The sequence below is a fragment of the Lepus europaeus genome, chromosome 11 (assembly GCF_033115175.1).
Source record: "Lepus europaeus isolate LE1 chromosome 11, mLepTim1.pri, whole genome shotgun sequence".
In the NCBI taxonomy this organism is placed as follows: domain Eukaryota; kingdom Metazoa; phylum Chordata; class Mammalia; order Lagomorpha; family Leporidae; genus Lepus; species Lepus europaeus.
This window is the reverse complement of record NC_084837.1, coordinates 56,886,431-56,908,282: the sequence shown is the minus strand read 5'-3', so window position 1 is coordinate 56,908,282 and position 21,852 is coordinate 56,886,431. Positions and strand designations below refer to the sequence as shown.

The window sequence follows — 21,852 nt, the reverse complement described above, 5'->3', positions numbered from 1 at the left end:
TCATATTGTATCTCTTATCCTGAGAGTCCACACAAGGACTTCTTAGAAATATGGCTATTTGAACTCTTCCTTCCCCTCAGCTCCTGTCAGAATGAACCAATCATTGCAAGAGGGAAATTCGACAGCATATAAAGCTAGAAGAGAAACCCACCCACATGCCTAAGCTTTTAAATAGTTTTTACAAAACAGTGCCTAATTGAACCATAAGGTTCATAATGTCCACTGGAATCCAGCTCAGTAACCAATTTTACTTTATTTTAATGAAAATGAAAAGCACAGAAATTACTAGGTATGTAAACAATGTGTTTGAAAGAGGAGAGTTAATAACGCATTTGTGAACATGATCCCACTGTCCTCCACCACTGTGGGAAGCAAAATAGGGGAAGCAAACTTTAAAAACAGAAAGCAATCTAATTTTCACTTAGTGAGATTTGTGAACAAGGAATTATCACTAAAACAGGGAATAGGAAGTTATACTAAGTAGCAATCAGAATTAGAAGTAGCGAGGAAAGATAAAACATTGAGAACAGATACAGAAGACAGGCAGATAAGAGAGCAATAATCATCAAAGAGAAATGAAACGTCCCTATGTTTGAGAGAGATTTGATTTTCATTCTTTGAAAATGTGTAGTACCTAACATGACTGGCTCTGATATAGAGAGTAAACATATTAAACAAGTAAGTGCAAAAATAGAATTATAGACTTGTCGTGTTCTTTGCCTCTAAGGAACAGAGTACTGTGAGATCAGTTTTAGATTGGGAATTCAGAGAATGCCTGGATATGAAAAAGCCAAGCAGATGGAAACTGAAGTGCGTGTAGCATATGCAAAAGACCCAAGGCAGGAAAAGTTTTGTCATTTCTGAGACTGAAATAGGTCAGTGTGGTTGAATCCTGGCTAGAAAGTAGAAGAGTGGTGGATAAGAAAGGAAGTGAAGGGCCAGGTAATATAGGTTGTTGTGAACATATTCCTTGTAGGCTGTGTTAGGGGCTTTTTTTCCCACAACAGTGGAATGCCTGTAAAGGATTTGAAACCAGGAGGTGACACAATCCTATGATGGTTGCGTCTGCCTCGGTGTCTTAGGGGAGACGAGGAAGGGGAAATACTAGCAAGGAGATTACTGGCAGTGGTCGTAGTAGTGACTAGGACTAGAGTGGTAATGCTGATAAGAATAAGGGAAAGTTAGCAGTTTTGGGGGCATTTTGATAGTAAAATTGACACGCTTTGATGATGATGGAATATGAGGGGTAAGAAAGAAGTAGATTGTTGTGGTGAGTAGCATTCATAAAAGAAAAAGTAACCCCAAACACTACCTACAGTAAGAATACTAATGGGAACCACTTCAGACATAATCACAAATTGATTCTTGCTTGTATAGAATTTAAAGAATAAAATCAATATTGCTGTCCAAGAAATGATGTACAAAATCTCTTTAATATAAAGTTGTATTCTAAGAGAAAAGGTTTTGATTAGAGAAGCAGGAGCAGAATGCTAAATAAAATCATAAAATTGTCTGTTTTAATAGTTTGTTATTTTTATCTGAAATTATTTGAGATTCTTTTGGGTGGTTGTGATGATTGTGGTTATACAGTTGGTTGACCTTCTAACTGTCTTTTTAACAAGTTTTCTTCTTTCTCAGTATGACAATATTTTAATGGAAGAGGCTGCCCAGATTCTAGAGATAGAGACATTTATACCTCTTCTCCTACAGGTAAGAAATTTAAGAGCTGAGAAAAAGAAAGAATTATAGAATTATAGGGGATAGCGTCAGAAAGCTACATGGTTTGTGGATTTGAATTGCCACAGTAACATAGTCTTTTTAACTTTGTTTGTTTAGTATTTCAGCTTGTAAACTTTTATTATTAACTGGTTATTTCGTAGTTTGTCTTTCTTCTGGGAGTACTATTTAAAAATTCCTGGTTTATTTCTACAAAATAGTTTTTAAAAGACTGATTTTAATCAAGAAGATTACATTGTCATGCCTTTTGGACATTTTGGGAAGAAAATTATTTTTTCATATCCTTTGTTAGAATTGTGTCTGGAATTATTTTTTATATTCACTGAGTATATTACTTTGTCTAAGTCAAGCTGTTTTGAACTTGAAATGTATTTTATCAGGATAGCTCTCAAGGAACAAGGAAACATATAGAGTAGGAAACTGAAATTATAACTAATGTTTCTATTGCTTAATGTTATTATTGGCTCATGTTAACCTAGGCCTTCCAGACCTCTTTGGGTTAACGTTATCTGTTAAAGTAGGGTAATTCCAGGCTTGCCTTCTCAATTCCTCTGCTTTCTCTCACCCACTATCAACCAAGAGCAATAGTGCCTACATTTGGTTCACAAGTCATTCTATAAATTTTCCAGAGTCTTTGTGGTACTTTTGTAAATTTGTAAGTTAATGAAATAATCTGATGAAGAGCAAGTCTCTGGTGCAAAAAATTAGACACTAAAAAAATAGCCTATTAAGTAGAGTATTTTGCCATTTCCTCACTTCATTTCCAGAATCCTCAGGATGGTTTTAGCCGGCTAAAACGGTGGATTATGATTGGTGATCATCACCAGCTACCTCCAGTCATTAAAAATATGGCCTTTCAGAAGTATTCAAACATGGAACAGTCACTCTTCACTCGTTTTGTCCGGGTTGGAGTTCCTACTGTGGACCTTGATGCTCAAGGGAGAGCCAGGGCAAGGTAAAGGAAACAGGACATGAAATTACTTTTATGTGAGGGCATAAGTTTCATGATCCAAGTGTTTGTAAATGTCTTTTAAATAAATCTTTAACATTCCATGATGTCCAGGAACTTGCCAGCTACAAGCCTAAAAGTTTGTATATTACCTTCTCCCTGAAGAATAAATTGACCAAAGAAATTATTTCCTTCATTTTATTCATAGAGATTTTTTTTAAAGATTTTATGTATTTATTTGATAGGTAGAGTTACAGACAGTGTGAGAGAGAGAGACAGAGAGAAAGGTCTTCCTTCCGTTAGTTCACTCCCCAAATGGAGGCCACGGATGGAGCTGCACGGAGCTGCACCTATCCAAAGCCAGGAACCAGGTGCATCTTCCTGGTCTCCCATGTGGGTGCAGGGGCCCAATCTCTTGGGCCATCTTCCAGTGCCCTCCCAGGCCACAGCAGGGAGCTGGACTGGAAGAGGAACAACTGGGACTAGAACCAGCACCCATATGGGATAGCGGCACCTCAGGCAGAGGATTAACCTAGTGCGCCAGGATGCCAGCCCCATTCATAAAGATTAATTTAACTGACTTAAAATCTAAAGGTTTCTTTTCACTATTCCTTTCCCTTCCTTTGTGTCCCCAAAAGATGCACAGTTATTATAATCTTGAAATTTAAAACAAAGAGTAAATGAGGAGAGCACACCTTTCTACTTAATAATGAACTCTAACTGCACTCAGTTACTCCCAAGTTATCCTTAGTTGGAATCTTCCCTGGATTTTTAATTTATGGAATAGAGAGAGCATTTACTTCAGAGAACATAGTGGAGCTGTCATTTTTTAAATGTCTTTAGTCTTCTAATTCTTGGTTACTTGAAGTAGGCAACCTGAAGTTGAAAGAGAATTATTGGTAGAAAGGTGAGCAAAAATGAGTGCATGAAAGTTTAAAGGAACAGTTTCTTAGAATCCTTTGTATATTAAAAGAGATTTTACTTGCTAATCTTTTCTGTTTGGGTGAAATTTGTCTTTGAAAAGCTTGTGCAACCTCTACAACTGGCGGTACAAGAATCTGGGAAACTTACCCCATGTGCAGCTCTTGCCGGAGTTCAGTACAGCAAATGCTGGCTTACTGTATGACTTTCAGCTTATTAATGTTGAAGATTTTCAGGGAGTGGGAGAGTCTGAACCTAATCCATATTTTTATCAGGTAAGAAAAAACATGAAACTTCTAAATTATTTTTGTATTTGCCTGGCTGAACCATTTGAATTGGTTCAGCGGTGATACTAGACATATACACACACATATGCCGTACACACACAAAACAATTTCAGGTGGATGAAAGATGAAGAAAGAAATGATAAACTGGAAAGTACTACAAATAAATATTGATAGATACATTAAGTTGTGTTAAGAAAGATTTTTAAATTCCCATTTTTATCATATTTTTATTAATAAAAAGAATAAATTTCAGGTAGTTCATAGATATAATTCTAATGATATTTCCCTTCCCCTTTCTTTCTTTTTAAATTTTTGTAATAATATATTTTTAATTTACTTTATAGTCAAAGGCTTAATGTTCCTCTAATAGTTCCAACAAGAAAAAGTAAAAAAGCAGGAATATAGACACGGACTATAAACAGTAGTCAATTCCTAAGAAGCCAATTTCACATATATGCATTATATTTTTATATACTTCTATGTATTAGCTACCACAAATCAGATAAAAAACATGTGATGGTTGTCTTTTTGCATCTGGCTTATCTCCGGTTGCATCCATTTTGTTGCAAAAGTCAGGACTTAATTCTTTTTTATGGCTGGGAAACATTCCATTGCATATATATACCATATTTTTTTAATCAGTTTTTGGACATCTAGGTTGATTCCATGTCTTAGCTGTTATGAATTGAGCTGTTTTAAACATAGTGATACAGGTAACTCTTTCATGTACTTATTTCATTTCCTTCAGGTATATTTCTATATATATTTAGGGCAGATTTCTGGTTTTTTGTTTTGTTTTTTTTTTTTAAAGATTTATTTTATTTATTTGAAAGAGTTACAGAGAGGTAGCCAGGAGCTTCTTCCCGGTCTCCCGTGTGGGTGCAGGGGCCCAAGGACTTGGGCCATCTTCTACTGCTATCCCAGGCCATAGCAGAGAGCTGGATGGGAAGAGGAGCAGCAGGGACTCATACCAGCACCCATATGGGATGCCGACGCTTTAGGCCAGGGCAGTACCACAGTGCCAGCCTTGGAGTGGGACAGATTTCTGTATGAGAGCTATTCTGAGGTGAGGTGATACTTCATTTTGGTTTTTATTTGCATTCCTGATGGCTAGTGATCCTGAGCATTTTGAGAAAGATCATCTTATGCTTGCTGCCAAAGCATAAGTGATAAAGAAAAATATTGACTAATTTGACAGAAAATTTATTTTCCAAATTTAATGAACAGTGGTTTAGGGATTGGCATTGTGGCATGCCAGATTAAGTTTCTACCTGCAATGCCAGCATCACATATGGGCGCCAGTATGAGCAGCCAGACCCAGCTGCTTCACTTCCACTCCAGCTCCCTGCTAATGTGTCCTGGGAAAGTAGCAGAAGATGGCCCAAGTGGTTGGGTCCCTATAACCCACGTGGGAGACCAGAAGAAGCTCCTGGCTTCAGCCTGGTTCAACTCCAGCCAGTGTGGCCTTTTGGGAAGTGAAACAATTGATGGAAGATAAACTTTATTTTTCTCTCTCTGTCTCTCCTCTTCTCTAACTCTGCCTTTCAAATAAATAAAAAACAAATAAACAATGGTTTGAAAATATCCCCCCAAAATAAGCATATTGTGCATTTAAGTGATACCTTTGAAGAAGTAGAGATGGAGGAAAGATGATAAATGAATAAGCATCAGTAGTTTGAAGGGGATTTGATTTATTTGGAGCAAGTTCCAAGATGTTTGTTAAAATGGAAATCATTCAACTTGTATTACTCTTAATACTTTGTGTCTGACCATTTAGTTAAGTACAAAAAATAAACAGATTGTTTTTTCAGGACTGGCACATCAATTTTGCTGAAAATACAAAGAAATCTGGAAACTGGGTTTTCAGCTTTAGTTTTTTTATGATCATTTCCATGATTTCTAATTTGTTCTTTTATTTGTATTAAGATGTGGTACTTAGAATAATGTAGATTGCTACTTACACAGAAAATAGGAAGATTATATAGCCATAGCTTCGTTTCTCTCCCATCTTCCAAAGAACTAGAAAATTTTAATGAAAGAAATAACTCAAATTGTTGTATCACCATGAACCAGAATATAAATGATATTGCTGAAGGTCTTCCAGTAGTTTTCCTATTGCTTTTGCATGAAATCCATATTTTTATGTTTGTTTTGATTTTTTTATTGTGTTTCTGTTCTCATTTTACTTTTGTCTGTGGTCTAGTACTTGTCAGTGTTAACCTAGGATAACTCAGTTTTATGAAGTATTCACTTGGCCAGGTTATTAGCTCTTTACTTCTTGTGGTGTGCTAAGTGAACAAATTATACCAGATAAGCCATTTTCTCCATAAAATTGAAGCAAAATTAAAATCAGGAAAAAGCAATAAATGCTCAATCTGATTATGTTTGCATTACAGAATCTTGGAGAGGCAGAATATGTGGTAGCACTTTTTATGTACATGTGCTTACTTGGATACCCTGCTGACAAGATCAGTATTCTAACAACATACAATGGGCAAAAGCATCTTATTCGTGACATTATCAATAGACGATGTGGGAATAATCCATTGATTGGGAGACCAAATAAGGTAATTTTATGAATATAGTATGTTCTTACTTGTCATTTTGGCAAGATAGAAAGATTTATATTTATTCAGTTATTTATATTGTTCCACTTTGTCCTTTTGTTATCTCCTTTTAAGATATGTGAGAAAATGAAATAATAGGAACTATAATTTTATCCTATCTGATAGTTTTACTGGTTTGCTTTGAACTTCTATCTTAGCTACTATATTAAAGATCTTTGTGGCTAGTGATCAGAAATAAATGTTTCTGAAACATTTTGATAAGATGATGGACAACAAAATTTTATTATTATTTGTAATTTATATACTGCTGTTGTAGGAATATGAGCTATAGTATATTTGGTTTTGCAAAGGTATAATTGTATTGGGATAGGGTGTGTCTTAGGGATAAAGGGAGATAGTAAAATGATTTCAGACCTTAGGATTTTATTTAATGAAAGATGATGAATAAAATCAAATTAACATGGATGTTTGATTATTTGATTTTATTAATAAAGGATTGAATAAATTAGAATTAGCAATATATTACTAATGGTAAAATTAAGACTGTGATTGTAAACATGACTGCAAAAATTCTTTCACCTTTTCTTGGAAATCATCCAAAAATTAACAGAAAATGAAAGGAGAAGGGGATAAACTCCCTTTTCAGTGAGATAATAGATAAGGTAAATAAGATCAGGAAGAAAGCATGAAAGGCAGAGAATTCAGGGGACCAATCTTAAAATGGCCAGTAAAAGCATACACTTTCTGAAAATGAGAGTCTCATTCTGACATGTAAGAGCCACATCCCTGTTATTCAACATTTGGTGCAGAAATTGGGGTGAGCAGAAACCCTTGTGGTCCCAGATTGGTTTAAAATGCCTGCATTGGCAAAATGTGTACATTAGCAAGGAAAGACGCCTTTTGTAGAAACCATCCAGGCTTTAAGAAACAGCCCTGCTGACTGCAACTTAACCTCTTGTTCACAGCTAATCCAAGAAACCTACTTACTTAGTCATGAATAATAAAGAAGCCAGTACTAGCTCAATTTATACAAGAAAATATGAGGAGAAGAGCATCAAAGCATAGACAAGATAAATACTTCAGGGGCCGGCATTCTAGCATAGTAGGTTAAGCCTCCACCTGTGATGCTGGCATACATCGGAAGTTCCTCCACTTCCGATCCAGCTCTCTGCTGATGCACTTGGGTAAGCAGTGGAAGATAGCCCAAGTACTTAGACCCCTGCACCCACGTGGGAGACCTGGAGGAAGCATCAGGGTTCCTGTATTTGGCCTGGCTCATTCCTGGTCTTTGTGGCCATCTGGGGTGTGAACAAGCAGATAAAAGGTCTTTGTCTCTCTCTCTCTCTCTAACTCTGCATTTCAAAAAAAAAAAAAATACTCCAGAAAGAATGTTATACTAGAACAGATGAAATTTTCAAATATACATTTTGCTATAAATTTTAAAATATTTAATGAAGTAAGCATTGCGAAGAAATTTCTGCAAGGAAAGACAACAAAGCAGAGCAATGCAAGAAATCAGGAAAAGATAAAATATGAGCTGGAAAGGCTGGTGCCGTGGCTTAACAGGCTAATCCTCCGCCTTGCGGCGCCGGCACACCGGGTTCTTAGTCCCGGTTGGGGCGCCAGATTCTATCCCGGTTGCCCCTCTTCCAGGCCAGCTCTCTGCTATGGCCCGGGAATGCAGTGGAGGATGGCCCAAGTCCTTGGGTCCTGCACCCGCATGGGAGACCAGGAGAAGTACCTGGCTCCTGGCTTCGGATCAGCGAGATGTGCTGGCCGCAGCGGCCATTGGATGGTGAACCAACGGCAAAAAGGAAGACCTTTCTCTCTGTCTCTCTCTCTCACTATCCACTCAGCCTGTCCAAAAAAAAAAAAATATGAGTTGGAAGAAAGTGAAATCATAGGAATGAAATCAAAATCATGAGGAATACAGAAGAAAATAAGACACTGCCGAGTACTCCATAAAGAACACAGAAAAGGAAGGGGAGAAACCAAAATAAGGCAGTCCAATTCAAAATGAAAATGAATTAAACAGACACTGCATACAGGTAGACGTACAAATAACCAGTAAGACACACACACAAATGCCTACTCTAGCTAAAAATTGCTATATAACCCAGTAGAATGGGTAGAATTATAAAGAGTGACAGTAAACTTAGTGTTTACAAGGATGTAGAGCAGCTAGAACTCAAGAGCTGTGGCATTGCTGATGAATGTGTAAAGTGATACAGCAAACAGCTTGACAGTTTCTTATACAGTTAAGCATAGACTTGAAATATAGTTCAACAGATTCACTCCTAGGTATTTATCCAAGAGCAATGAAAACATACCCAAAAATATTTGTACATGAATATTCAGTGCAACTTTATTCATAATAACCCCAAACTACAAATAATCCAAATATACATGAACAGGTGAGTGCAGAAACAAATTGTGGTATGTTCATTCAGTAGAAGACTGTTCAACAGTTGAACAGTATAATTATCTACTGTGCACAACACATTTTAAAATCTCAGAAACATACTGAATGAAAGAAACCAAATATAGAAGAGTACATACTTTATGACTCCATTTTATGGAATTCTAGAACTTGAAAAATAGAGTGACAAAAAGTGGATCAGTGGTTGCCTAGAACTAGAAAATACAGATTTGACTACTGTTGGGCCTCAGGTGATGGAAATTTTTATTGCCCTGGTGGTTACATGGGAGTATATGTTGTTGGTATTCATCAAGTTGTACACTTAAAATGAGCATATTTTACTGTATATAAATTACACCCCATGAAGTTGACTAAAGGAATTGTTTGTAAACTTCTTAAAAGTACAGGAGCTATAAATTATGATTTTGCCAACATTTTGTGGAATTGATAAACATGAGACAAATAACCCAAATGCCAATATTAGTGACTGAAATCCCCTGAGCTCTTCCCTATTTTTACACATATTTTCATATTGTACAGAAAATACTATGAAGATTATGTGGTTTTTTTTCTTTGACAGAGGAGTGCTATAGACAAGTCCTAGGATGTGCTAAATGCATTTACTAAGTTATATTGCTGACCATCACATTGGGATACTAGTTAAAGAGCTAGACAGAAGAAAATAGACACAGTCAAAAAATAGCCTAATCTGGTTACTAGTTACTGGTTACTTAATCTGGTTTATTTAGTACTATTCATTAACTTATTCTTGTAATTCCAAGCATATGATTGTTATTTTGGGGATTATTTTAAGCATATGATATCTGATTCTAGCATATGACTTAAGTGATCTCAAGAGCGTTTTCATTGTGCTTTTTGAAAATAAACCATACTTCCCATTTTTTCCTTCCTAGGTGACTACTGTTGATAGATTTCAAGGTCAGCAGAATGATTATATTCTTCTGTCTCTAGTACGAACTAGGGCAGTGGGTCATCTGAGGTATGTGAGAAAAAATGCTCATAAAGTTATTGAATTTTATTTCTGTTTCAGTTTTGAGCTTTGGCAGCTAAGTAGTTCTAAATTATTTTAAGTTTAAAATATTCTTATTTATTTACCTACTTACTTATTTGAAGGCAGAGCCACAGAGAGGCGGAGGCAGAGAGAGAGAGAGGGAGAGGGAGGGAGAGAGAGAGGGAGGGAGGGAGGGAGGGAGGGATAGAGGGAGGGGTCTTCCATCCTCTGGTTCACTCCCCAGATGGCTGCAACGGAAGTAGAGCAGCTGGGACTCGAACCTGCACCCACAGGGAATGCTGGCACCGCAGGCAGCAGCCCTACCCATTACGTCACAGCGCCGGCCCCATTAAGTTTAAATAATAATGAATTATATAGTTATTTTTGTCTACTTTGGGTGCCTTATGTTATAATATCAGATTCCTTGTATAACTATTGCTACTGAATTTTTTTAACTCTTGAAATTTCACTAATTTTGACTTTTTTACTCTTCAGTTGCATTAAGAAACATGTTATCATAAAGTCATACTATGTGCTGTATCTCTTAGAAACTTAATATCAGAAATTATAGGAGTTAAAGTGTTTTGCAGTATCTTCAGAGTAAATTTTTCATTGCCTAGGCCTCAGATTTTTCCCCCTCACACAATCTTTTGTTAGAGGATAAAGGAACCATTTGTTCTCCCAGGATTAAGAATTGTCAAAACAAACAATCTATTTTTATCATTTATTGTGATGTATTTATGTGCTAGAGATTTATGGGAATAATATCTTCTTATTACAAAGCAGCAGTTTTATATAAACCTTCATCTAATATGAGTTACTAGCAAAACTATAAGGAGAGTTCATTTTATCATTTTATTTGGTGAGTATAAAAAAAATTCTCCAAGCTGTCATAATGTTGTCATTAAGTCAAGGTCTATTTGGAGCTTAACCTAGTGCTCACATTCCATTAGACTGATGACTTTTATATAAGAGTAAGCAAAGATATAATGTTTTAAGAAATTGTTTTACGGCGGGCGCCACGGCTCAATAGGCTAATCCTCCACCTTGCGGCGCCAGCACACCGGGTTCTAGTCCCGGTCGGGGCGCCGGATTCTGTCCCGGTTGCCCCTCTTCCAGGCCAGCTCTCTGCTATGGCCAGGGTGTACAGTGGAGGATGGCCCAAGTCCTTGGGCCCTGCACCCCATGGGAGACCAGGAGAAGCACCCGGCTCCTGCCTTCGGATCAGTGCAGCGTGCCGGCCATAGCGCACCGGCAGCGGCAGCCATTGGAGTGTGAACCAACGGCAAAGGAAGACATTTCTCTCTGTCTCTCTCTCTCACTGTCCACTCTGTCAAAAAAAAAAAAAATTTTAAAAAGAAAATCAAAAGAAAAAAAAGGAAATTGTTTTAAGATGATAGCATTCTAAAATACAATTTATTTTTACTTATTGATTTGTTAAGCATATTTTTGGAGACACTTTTTCCAAAATGTAATCATTTTTCCTCTTTAAGGTTTATGATTGCTGTCTGAATGGGCCACCATTATGGTCTGCATAATTAAAATCCCTCACAAATTTACAGTATGAATATATGAATACTGCTATCTCCCCTCCCTTCTTTTCCTACTCTGTAGTACACTGCCAACCAAAAGAAAGACTTTGTTGATAAACTGCTAATTAATGAAGGATCTAAAAAATCTAATTTCAATATTACTTTGCATATCGAAATTGTTTAACCACTTTGAGAATCCAGAAGTGGCAAGTGTTGTGACACAGCAAGTTAAGCCTCCACTTGGGAGACTGGTATTCCATATTGGAGTGCTGGTTCAATCCCCAGCTGCTCCACTTCCTATCTAGGCCCTGCTAATGCACCTGGGAAGGCAACAGATAGGGTTGAGTTCCTGGCTCCTGTCTTCATCCTGGCCCAGTGGTGGCTGTTGCTGGCAGTTGGGAACTGAACCAGCAAATGGGAATGGAATTACTGGATCATATAGTAACCTTTTAAGGACCTGATAGACTGTTTTCCAAGGCCCTGCCATAATTCTTGTATCCACACCTTTTATCATCCAAAGTAGACTATTTGGGTGATTGACTAGAAACCAAACAACTTTAGTTCGAGAGACCTGTTTTAGGACAATCTTGAGCTATTTAGAAGCCAGAGTAGTGGGACATTTCTGGTCCCTTTTCCAGCATTCATTGTTCTCGTCCCCATCTGATTTGGTTAGCTTATTAGATATTAGTAGAAATGTTCAGAGTGAAATAATGAGGCTGCAGCTTTCCTATATTATTTCCTTGTAGGTTTTTACCAGATTTCAGCTTTGTTATTTAACAATATTCTGTACAACTATCTTCTAGGGACTTAAGAAAGAAGTTGGTAGTCCCCATAGCCCTACTTTCAAGATAGAGCTCCAAGGAACCCTGTCTACTCATGCTACCACCCTTTGCTTTTTTACCTGGTAGTTTATTATGTTCATAGTGTTTGGTCACTTAACGAATATTTTCAGGTGCATCTTTTAATTGACAGTGTGCTAGCTTCTTGACTCACAGTGATGAATCTAACATTTATGGAACATTTATGGACTCTGCCCACATGGAGTTTTGAGTCCAATAGAAGAGATACCTACTTATGTTGGGTCTTAAGATTTTAGCCATACTTTCCTCATGTATGATGGTCACACTTTAAAAAAAACTTCTTTATTGCACTATAGCACTGAAGACTGGAGGGAAATGATTATTTACATCCCTTGCCCATTTTTTTTTTAAAGATTTGAAAGAGAGAGAGAGAGAGAGAGAGAGAGAGGTCTTCCATCTGCTGGTTCACTCCCCAGATGGCCCAACGGCCAGAGCTGCACCATTCCGAAGCCAGGAGCCAGGTGCTTCCTCCTGGTCTCCCATGCGGATGCAGAGGCCCAAGGACTTGGGCCATCTTCCGCTGCTTTCCCAGGCCACAGCAGAGAGCTGGATTTGAAGTAGATCAGCCAGGTCTCAAACTGGCTCCCAAATGGGATGCCATATGCAGGCGGCGGCTTTACCCACTACACCACAGTGTCAGCCTCTAAATATGTTAATAATCTTGAAGCATATTAATTATTTTGTTTGTTTCTCAAAGGGATGTCCGTCGCTTAGTGGTGGCCATGTCTAGAGCCAGACTTGGACTTTATATCTTCGCCAGAGTATCTCTCTTCCAAAACTGTTTTGAACTAACACCAGCTTTCAGCCAGCTCACGGCCCGCCCACTGCATTTACATATAATTCCAACGGAACCTTTCCCAACCACTAGAAAGGTAAGACTTCTTTCTGCATTGTGTAGAGAAATTGGGATTCTCTTATAGTAAGCACATAGTCAGGACCATCCAATCATTGGTTTCTTGTGCTCCTTATACCAAGGAACTAACTTCAATTTTGATATAAAAACAGTGTATAATCAACTCATATTTATTGAGTTCTTGCTATGTATCAGTTAGCTCTTTATGTATATTTTCTCATTTAATTTCAGTAACAGCCCTGTTAATAGGGTTTTTTGCATTTGGGGAAACAGAGTCAAAGAAGTAGATTGAATATGCATAGAGTAGGTGAAGGATCCAGGATTTGAAAACTCAGACAGTCTAACTGTAGAGCCCATGTTACTGATTATTGCATTATACTGCCTTTCTTCAGCTTAGAGAACTTAACTATTTACTCCATTATAAAGTCATAAATAGTTTACTTCTTAATCTTATATGCTAGAGAATGGGGTAGGGGGAGCACATACACCCAACAAAAACAGAACTGCCACCCACCCCTTCTGATCTCCCTACTCTCCCCTTTTCTCACCACCCTCCCTCCGTAGTTAACTAATCTCTTCATTTCTGGTTTGTTCTTAGTTTACAAGGGGTCTTCAGAAAGTTTGTGAAAAATGCAAATTATCAAAAACTATGCTTGAGTTTCAAAAGTATTTTTCATTTCATTGTTCAATGAACTTTTTAAAGTACTTAAATATTTTCTATCTTACATTTAAGTTAGCATACTGTCAATTTGGGGGCTTTACATTGTTTAATGAGATATCATAGAGGCAAGATGGATTGTATTTTAAATAAAGTGGTTTTATATATTCACAGTATACTTCTTCAGCCTCTCTTTTTAAAAAGTGAAGTCCTATGTGTTCTGTATTTTTTAACTGCCTTTTTGGTGTTTTTTGAAAAAGGAATGGTGCTATGGAGGAATAACAGGAAAAGGGTGAAGAGGTGTGATGGGGGGGGGGGCATGTAAACCCTTAAATATCAGTCTCTGGAATCAGACACAGCCCTGGAGGTCTGAGCATCTCAGTCGTTTGTGGGCTGATTATTAAAGAGGGAGATTCCTAGTAAGAGGTTTGGAGCAGAGCGTAGGTGTCTCTGTGTTTGACAAGCTCTCAGGGTGCTTGCTATGCAAGGGCTTCTGTGATACACCTAGAGAATCCTCGAGTGAGACAGTGCCACCAGAGGGAAGGCTTGGAAACCAGTACTTTAGACATCACTCATGGATTCAAGCCTTGAGGGGTTGGGTGCATCTCCCCATCTTCTGCTCTGGAGATAGTTTGGGGGTCACAGAGGCTCTGCATCTTAACAGAGATAGCTAGCTCCCAACAGAGCCATCAGAAAACAGTCAAACAAGCCTTCTGTGTTTTGAAGGCAACATTTCCTAGTCATAAAACCATGGCAATTTTTGCACACAGAAGTTGTGATGGTTGCTAAAAGTGATCATTAATCAAAAGAACATCTGCTTGCATATAGTATAAAGAAAGGTCTTTTGAAAGTTGATGGAAAATGTACATTATATAGAAACTTTGTAGACTTCAAAAATTTTTTGCACCAACATTAGTATCTTTTTGTGTGTGTGTGTGACAGGCAGAGTGGACAGTGAGAGAGAGAGACAGAGAGAAAGGTCTTCCTTTTTTTTTTTTTTTTTTTTTTTTTTTTGACAGGCAGAGTGGATAGTGAGAGAGAGACAGAGAGAAAGGTCTTCCTTTTGCCGTTGGTTCACCCTCCAATGGCCGCAGCGGCGCGCTGCGGCCGGCGCACCGCGCTGATCCGATGGCAGGAGCCAGGTGCTTCTCCTGGTCTCCCATGGGGTGCAGGGCCCAAGGACTTGGGCCATCCTCCACTGCACTCCCTGGCCACAGCAGAGAGCTGGCCTGGAAGAGGGGCAACCGGGACAGGATCGGTGCCCCGACTGGGACTAGAACCCGGTGTGCCGGCGCCGCAAGGCGGAGGATTAGCCTAGTGAGCCGCGGCGCCCGCCAAAGGTCTTCCTTTTGCCTTTGATTCACCCTCCAATGGCCGCTGCGGCTGGCGCACCACGCTGATCCAAAGGCAGGAGCCAGGTGCTTATCCTGGTCTCCCATGGGGTACAGGGCCCAAGCACTTGGGCCATCCTCCACTGCCCTCCCGGGCCATAGCAGAGAGCTGGCCTGGAAGAGGGGCAACCGGGACAGAATCCGGCACCCCGACTGGGACTAGAACCTGGTGTGCCAGCGCTGCAAGGTGGAGGATTAGCCTATTGAGCCATGGCGCCGGCTAACATTAGTATCTTTAATTCCATCTTCCATGAACTTTTTGAAGTCCCCTCATACTACTTAATTCTGAAAAATACCATTTAATTTACTAAATATTTGTAACTTCCTGTACTTTAAGTAATTTGTTACTTTAAGGTAAATTTTTTTTCTTACTATATATTTTTTCCTTTTTCCTTTTTTTTTTTTTATTTGTCAGGCAGATTTAGAGAGAGACAGAGAGAAAGGTCTTCCTTCCGTTGGTTCACCCCACAAATGGCCACTACGGCTGGCGCACTACGCCGATCCAAAGCCAGGAGCCAGGTGTCTTTCCTGGTCTCCCATGCGGGTACAGGGCCCAAGCACTTGGGCCATCCTCCACTGCCTTCCCGGGCCACAGCAGAGAGCTGGATTGGAAGAGGGGCAACCGGGACAGAATCTAGCGCCCTAACCGGAACTAGAACCTGGGGTGCTGCTGCCTCAGGCGGAGGATTAGCAAAGTGAGCCGTGGCACTGGCCCTCCATTATGGTTTTCTGAATTGTTCCTACAGTAAGAAAGAGTGAGACCTTAAAGAATTTTATTGACTATAAGTAGAAATGCTATTAGTCTTTATCCAAAGATGTTTTGGGAAGAAGCGAAAGTTTTATACTTTCCTCATTTACTTTATAGACACTGATAGAGCAGTGCTTCTCAGATTGTTGTCAGGAACTCTTCCATAAAAATTACCTTGTTCTGCCCTATATCTGCTGAAACTAAATCTCCAGGGACTAGAACCCAGGCACCTGCAATTTAACTGTCTTCCCTGTCTAGTTCTGATAGATGCCACAGAGTTTAAAAGGAACACTTAGATATTCACCCTTATGGCTATTAGTCTATGTATTAAATGATAGAAAATGTTAACTTACTATTTTATAGAAAAGCATACATAGGAAGAATAATTTTAATATTTTCTTTCTAAATTATCATGTGATTTTTCTCTCTGTTCCAATGACTACTTATCTCTTACTAATCCTTCTACATTAGTGGGGACCATTGTGGCATAATGGCTAGGCCACTGCTTACAATGCCTGCATACTATTCAAGAATGCTGGTTTGAGTCATGGCACTTCCACTTCTAATCCAGCTTCCTTCTTATGCATCCTGGGAGGCAGCAAATGAGAGCTGCAGTGCTTGGGTTCATGCCCCCAGGTGGGAGAACAGATTATGTTCCAGCTCCTGGCTTTGGCCTGGCAGCCTGGGTTGTTGCTGGCATCTGGGGAATGAACCAGTAGGTAAAAGATCTCCATGTGTCTGTCTCTCTGCCTTTCAAGTCGATGGAAAAAAAATTCTTCCACATCACTTGATCAACTAAAACTGACTTGCCAGCCTGAAATTGTTTTAACAGCTAGTGACTCTTAGCTCTCCTAGTCTCTGGCTTCTCTAAATTTAAGTGGAATCACCACTCATGTATTCCTTATTGGCCTCTCAGACTTGCATCTTAATGTCTTCTTACTATTCTTATATCCTCTAATGATGCTTTTTCATAATATCAAGAAATGGATTTATATTGACATTGAAATATTAGATTGTGGAGTTTTTTCATGAGACACTTATTACTTTTTTTGGCCTTCTTATAGAATGGAGAAAGACCATCTCATGAAGTACAGATAATAAAGAACATGCCCCAGATGGCAAACTTTGTATACAACATGTACATGCATTTAATACAGACTACACATCATTATCATCAGGTGAGTTTTTTCAAAATGTTTAATTTTTCTTGCTATAGAATGAATCTTCTGTTTTACAGAATAAAACTGTAAAGTGCCTAATTCCTTGTATGAAGGCAGTTAAAGTAAATTAAGTAGATTGTGTTATTCATGTAACATTTATACTTTTTAAATGTCTTTATACAGATAGAATCTGGCATATTGTAAAGTCCATATCTTTAAAGTTTACAATTTGATATGTTCTGACATAGGTTTCTAACTGTGAAGCCATCACTACAGTCAAGATAATGGATATGCCTATTATCCCCAGTAGTTTCCTTGTGCCCCTTCCTAATTCCTCCTTCTTGTCCTTAATCAGTTCACTTTTCACCTTCCTCAGTCAATAAAGGATCTGTTTTATCACTGTAGATTAGTCTCCATTTTCTAAATATGTATGTAAATGGAAAAAAGAGTATGTACTCTTTTTCTCCAGCTACTATTAATCAGTATAATAATTTTGAGATTCATTCATGTTATTGTGTATCAATTATTTCAATGCCAAGCAGTAGACCATTGTTCCAAATACCCATTTACTTATTGATAGAAATTTGCATTGTTTCCAGCTGTTATGAGCATGCCTATACAATAATTTTTCTTTTATATATATATATATATATATATATATATGAGTAGAAGGACTGGATAATAATTGTGTGTTTAAAATTTAAGAAACTGCCATCTTCTTTGTCAAAGTAGTTGTACCACCTTCCACTCTGACTAGCAATGTGAGTTCTAGTTGCTCCACGTCTTCACCCACATTTGATATGATGAGTCCTTTTTATTTTAGCAGTTCTAACAGGTTATGTGGTAGTCTCAGTGTGCTTTTAATTTTCATATCCCTAATGAGCAATGATATTGAGTATCTTTTCATGAGTCTTTTGCTATCTATCTTCTTTGGGAATGTGTCTGCTCAGGTCTCTTGCTCATTTATTTTTTTTATTGGGTTGTACTTTACTATTTCAAAAGGTTTTTATTTTGGCTTTAGGTCTTTTACCAGATGTGTTTTGTAAGTATTTTCTCATAGTCTATGACTTTTCATTTTTAAGTGTTTTTTAGAGAGCAGAAGTTTTGAATTTTGAATAAATCCCATGTATCTAATTTTTTTATGATTTATGCTTCTTATGTCCTACAAATACTTAGCCTAATCCAAAGTTACAGAGGTTTCCTTTTGGAAGTTATACAGGTTTAGGGTTTTAGAAGTATATATAGGGGTCAGCATTGTGGCATAACTGGTTAAGCCACTGCCTGCAATGCTGGCATCCCATATGGGCACCTGTTTGAATTCTAGCTGCTCTACTTTCGATCCAGCCCCCTGCTGCTGGCCTAGGAAAAGCAGCGGAGGATGACCCAACTGCTTGGGCCCCTACTACACATGTAGGAGACCGAGACCTGGAACAAACTCTTGGCTATGGCTTCAGCTTGGCCCAGCCCCAGCCATTAATGCCATCTGGGGAGTGAACCAGTAGATGGAGTATCACTCTCTGTCTCTTCCTCTGTCTCTATAGATGACTTTCAAATGAATAAATAATCTTTTTTTAAAAAAGGAAGTATATATTATATTTTTAGAAGTATAATACACTTTGAGTGAATTGCTTTGTATGGTACATGATAGATTGAGTTTTATTCATTTGCATGTGGATATGTAATTGTCTCAGCACTGTTTCTTGGATAGACTGTTTTTTCTCCATTGAATTGCTTGTTATCCTTCCTCAGAAAATCAGTTGACCATGTATATGAGTCTATTTCTGGACTCTGTTCTGTTCCATTGTTCTATTCTATGTAACTATCTTTTTGCCATTGCTGTACTACCTTGATTACCATAGCTTTATAATAAGCTTTGAAATTAAATAATGTGTCTTTTAGCTTTGATCTTTTTTGAAATTGTTGTAGCTATTCTGGTTTCTTTTCTATGTACATTTTAGAATCAGCTGATCAATTTCTATCCCCAAAAAGCATGCTATGATTTTAGTAGGATTACTACTAGGAGAATTGTTTAGGACCCATTTGGGATGATTAATATCATAACAATAATGAGTCTTCCCCTCCATGAATATGATAGAACTTCCCACGCATTTGATCTTCTTTCAGTTCTGTCATCAGTGTTCTGTAGTTTCAGCATGAAAATCTTACACACATTTGTTACCTTTTTTAGTTAAGTATTTTATGTTTTCTGTTGCTGTTTTGAGTGGTTCTTTTAAACTTTTCTCAGCAAGGTAAACAGAACCTCTGATGAGAGAGTAGCCACACCTTAGCTTCACGTGGGGTAAAGAGGAAGTTAAACCTATGCAAAGAGTCTTCAGATGTTCATTGAAAGTGCATATTAGTGAAAAAATGCATGGGTGTTAAGTATATTTTACACCAAAATAAACATTTTTTTATTCTGTTTTCCATCAACTTTTTTAAGTACCCAAACAAAACTGTTCGTTTGGCTTTATTGTTTAAGATTTATTTGAAAGGCAGAGTGACAGAGAGGGAGAAACAGTGAAAGAAAAGATCTTCTACCTACTGCTTCACTCCCCAAGTGCCTGTGACATCCAAGGCTGAGCTAGGCTGAAGCTAGAAGCCAGAAACTCCATTTGGGTCTTCCAGAGTGGGTGGCAGGAACCCAAGTACTTGTGCCATCACCCACTGTGTTCACAGGATTGTTGGAAGCAGAGTAGCCAAGATTCCAGCCGGTAGTCCCACATGGGGTACAGGCTTCCCAAGTGGCAGCTTAACTTGCTGTGCCACAATATCCACTTCTGCTCTAGTTTTCTGGTTGAAGGGGACAGAAGCCTTGTGCTCTGCTGTTCCCTCCCTGCATGGGCTTGTCTCAAGAGCTTGGTTCCCCCCTACCCCTCACTGGACTTCTTGATTGAAGTGAGCCCTTTTTTGAGTTGGAGTAGCAATCAGTCTTAATCAGCCAGTATTTTTTCTCAGAAGTGTTTTTAGCAAATTCCTTTGCTTAAAAACTTAATAGGTTTTCATCTCTGATGATTTAAATGTGACATCTTTGTCGGCGTATTCCTTGACATTAAGCGAACATTTATGGTCATCAGAGCTGTTACATCTGTTAATGTAAAATGGCCAGAGTGTTTGGGGAACTCTAGGATAAACAATATCTGTTAGAAAAATGATGTCAATGTAAGGCTTGGGCTTTATAAACCGTGTGTTTTGTTCTGTTTTCATTTGCATTCATATTGCCTTTTTTTGCTTTTTTGGTAGACTTTCTTACAACTACCACCTGCCATGGTTGAAGAAAGTGAGGAAATTCCAAATCAAGAAACAGAATTGGACACAGAAGAAGAGGCCTTGCCTGCTCAGACTGACACCACATCTAGTCCCACAGATGCCAGCGCCGGTCAAGAAACCCCAGCTTCTCAGACTGACACCACCCCCATTCAGCCGGAGAGCGTCCTGAGTCAGACAGCAGACAGCTGCGACCCTGAAGCTGCCCGTGCTCTCACTGAGGCCGCTGCTGCTGTCACAGGACCTGTGCTGCACCAGCAGAGACCAGCAACCCTCAAGATGCTTCATCTGCCAAAGCAGAGACCAAGTAGCCTTGCTTAGGGAGGACGTTTCATTTGTAAAGTTAAGTTTTGTATTTGACATTTGTTTCTGCCATTTTAATGGCACTGATTAATGTTTAGTCCTTTTGTTAACTGATTTCACGGTCTTAAGTATATAAAATGTATGTATGAGAATGGAAGGGTTTCAAAACTTCATGGAAAATGAAATTAAAAGATAATGTGAATTTTTAATGAACTCTCGCAAGCCCCCTTATATGTGAGTTACTGTAGTTTCATGTGTTTAATCAGAAGAGCAAATGACCATTCCTTTGATATTTTGATCACTGAAATAGTTGTCTATAGAATACACAAGATATACCTTCACATTTTTTGTGAACTTCTTTAAGAAAAGACATAATGCATTGGCATTAACCATTAATGCCCTTGAGCAAATGTTCAGATTGGGAAGGAAATTGATACTCTATCATACTATCTAATGTTCAAGTTGTTTCCTGTTTTCTCACTTTTATTTGACCTCTTCCTTGATGTACAGTTTTTACACCATTAAGACAGCGGTTTCTCTATCAAAGATGCTACATGCATTTTCTTTACCCAGAATCTCATAATGTGTTAGAATAACCTGGGGTTTCTATTCTTGGGGCTTACCTCAGACCTAATGAAGCAAGGTTAGAGCCCAGGAATCTACTGCAGCAGGTTCTCCACACCATTAATGTTTGAGTTGGTGTCGCAGTGGCTAGTGAGGCTGAGCCCGCATTTGTCATTCTTCTAAGCAGGAAGAATCTGCCATAGCAGTCTGGGCAGGAGGCAGGATCCAGAATTGGGCAATAGAGTCAACAGACTAACTCCTGTTTACAGGGTAGAATTCTCCCAATGCAGGGGTTCTGGGTTTTCTGCCCTGTTTTATTTTCCGGGGAGGTGGTTAACCAGCCGCAGGGCGACCTTCAGGGTGAAATCTGCTGCCATGTGGGAAGGCATGGTACTGGGACCTTGCTGCTCAAGTATGGTTGGTGAACCAGCAGCCTCCGTGCTGTATTCAGGTTTGTTAAAAATGCAGACGTGTGGGCTCCCCTGCAGACCTTTAAATCTAAACCCGCGTTCAACAAGGTCCCAGCTGATTCATGTGCGTGCTGTGGTTTGACAGACACTAAGCTGAGAATGCTGTGCTGTCCTCACATGAATGAGACTGTTAATGGTAAATGTAACAGTGAGCACG

At 38.7% G+C, this 21,852-nt stretch overlaps 1 protein-coding gene across 1 annotated transcript in view; it reads left to right on the top strand.

Annotated features, from left to right (window-relative positions):
- Positions 1-21,561, top strand: part of AQR (aquarius intron-binding spliceosomal factor) — a 102,310-nt gene extending 80,749 nt beyond the window's left edge. The window contains exons 28-35 of the mRNA XM_062205578.1: positions 1,639-1,710; positions 2,505-2,692; positions 3,711-3,882; positions 6,291-6,461; positions 9,795-9,880; positions 12,982-13,156; positions 16,999-17,112; positions 20,335-21,561. Of these exons, the coding sequence (XP_062061562.1) occupies positions 1,639-1,710; positions 2,505-2,692; positions 3,711-3,882; positions 6,291-6,461; positions 9,795-9,880; positions 12,982-13,156; positions 16,999-17,112; positions 20,335-20,679 (1,323 nt within the window). The 3' untranslated portion in view covers positions 20,680-21,561. The remainder of the gene's footprint in view (positions 1-1,638; positions 1,711-2,504; positions 2,693-3,710; positions 3,883-6,290; positions 6,462-9,794; positions 9,881-12,981; positions 13,157-16,998; positions 17,113-20,334) is intronic.
- Positions 21,562-21,852: the final 291 nt, after the last annotated feature.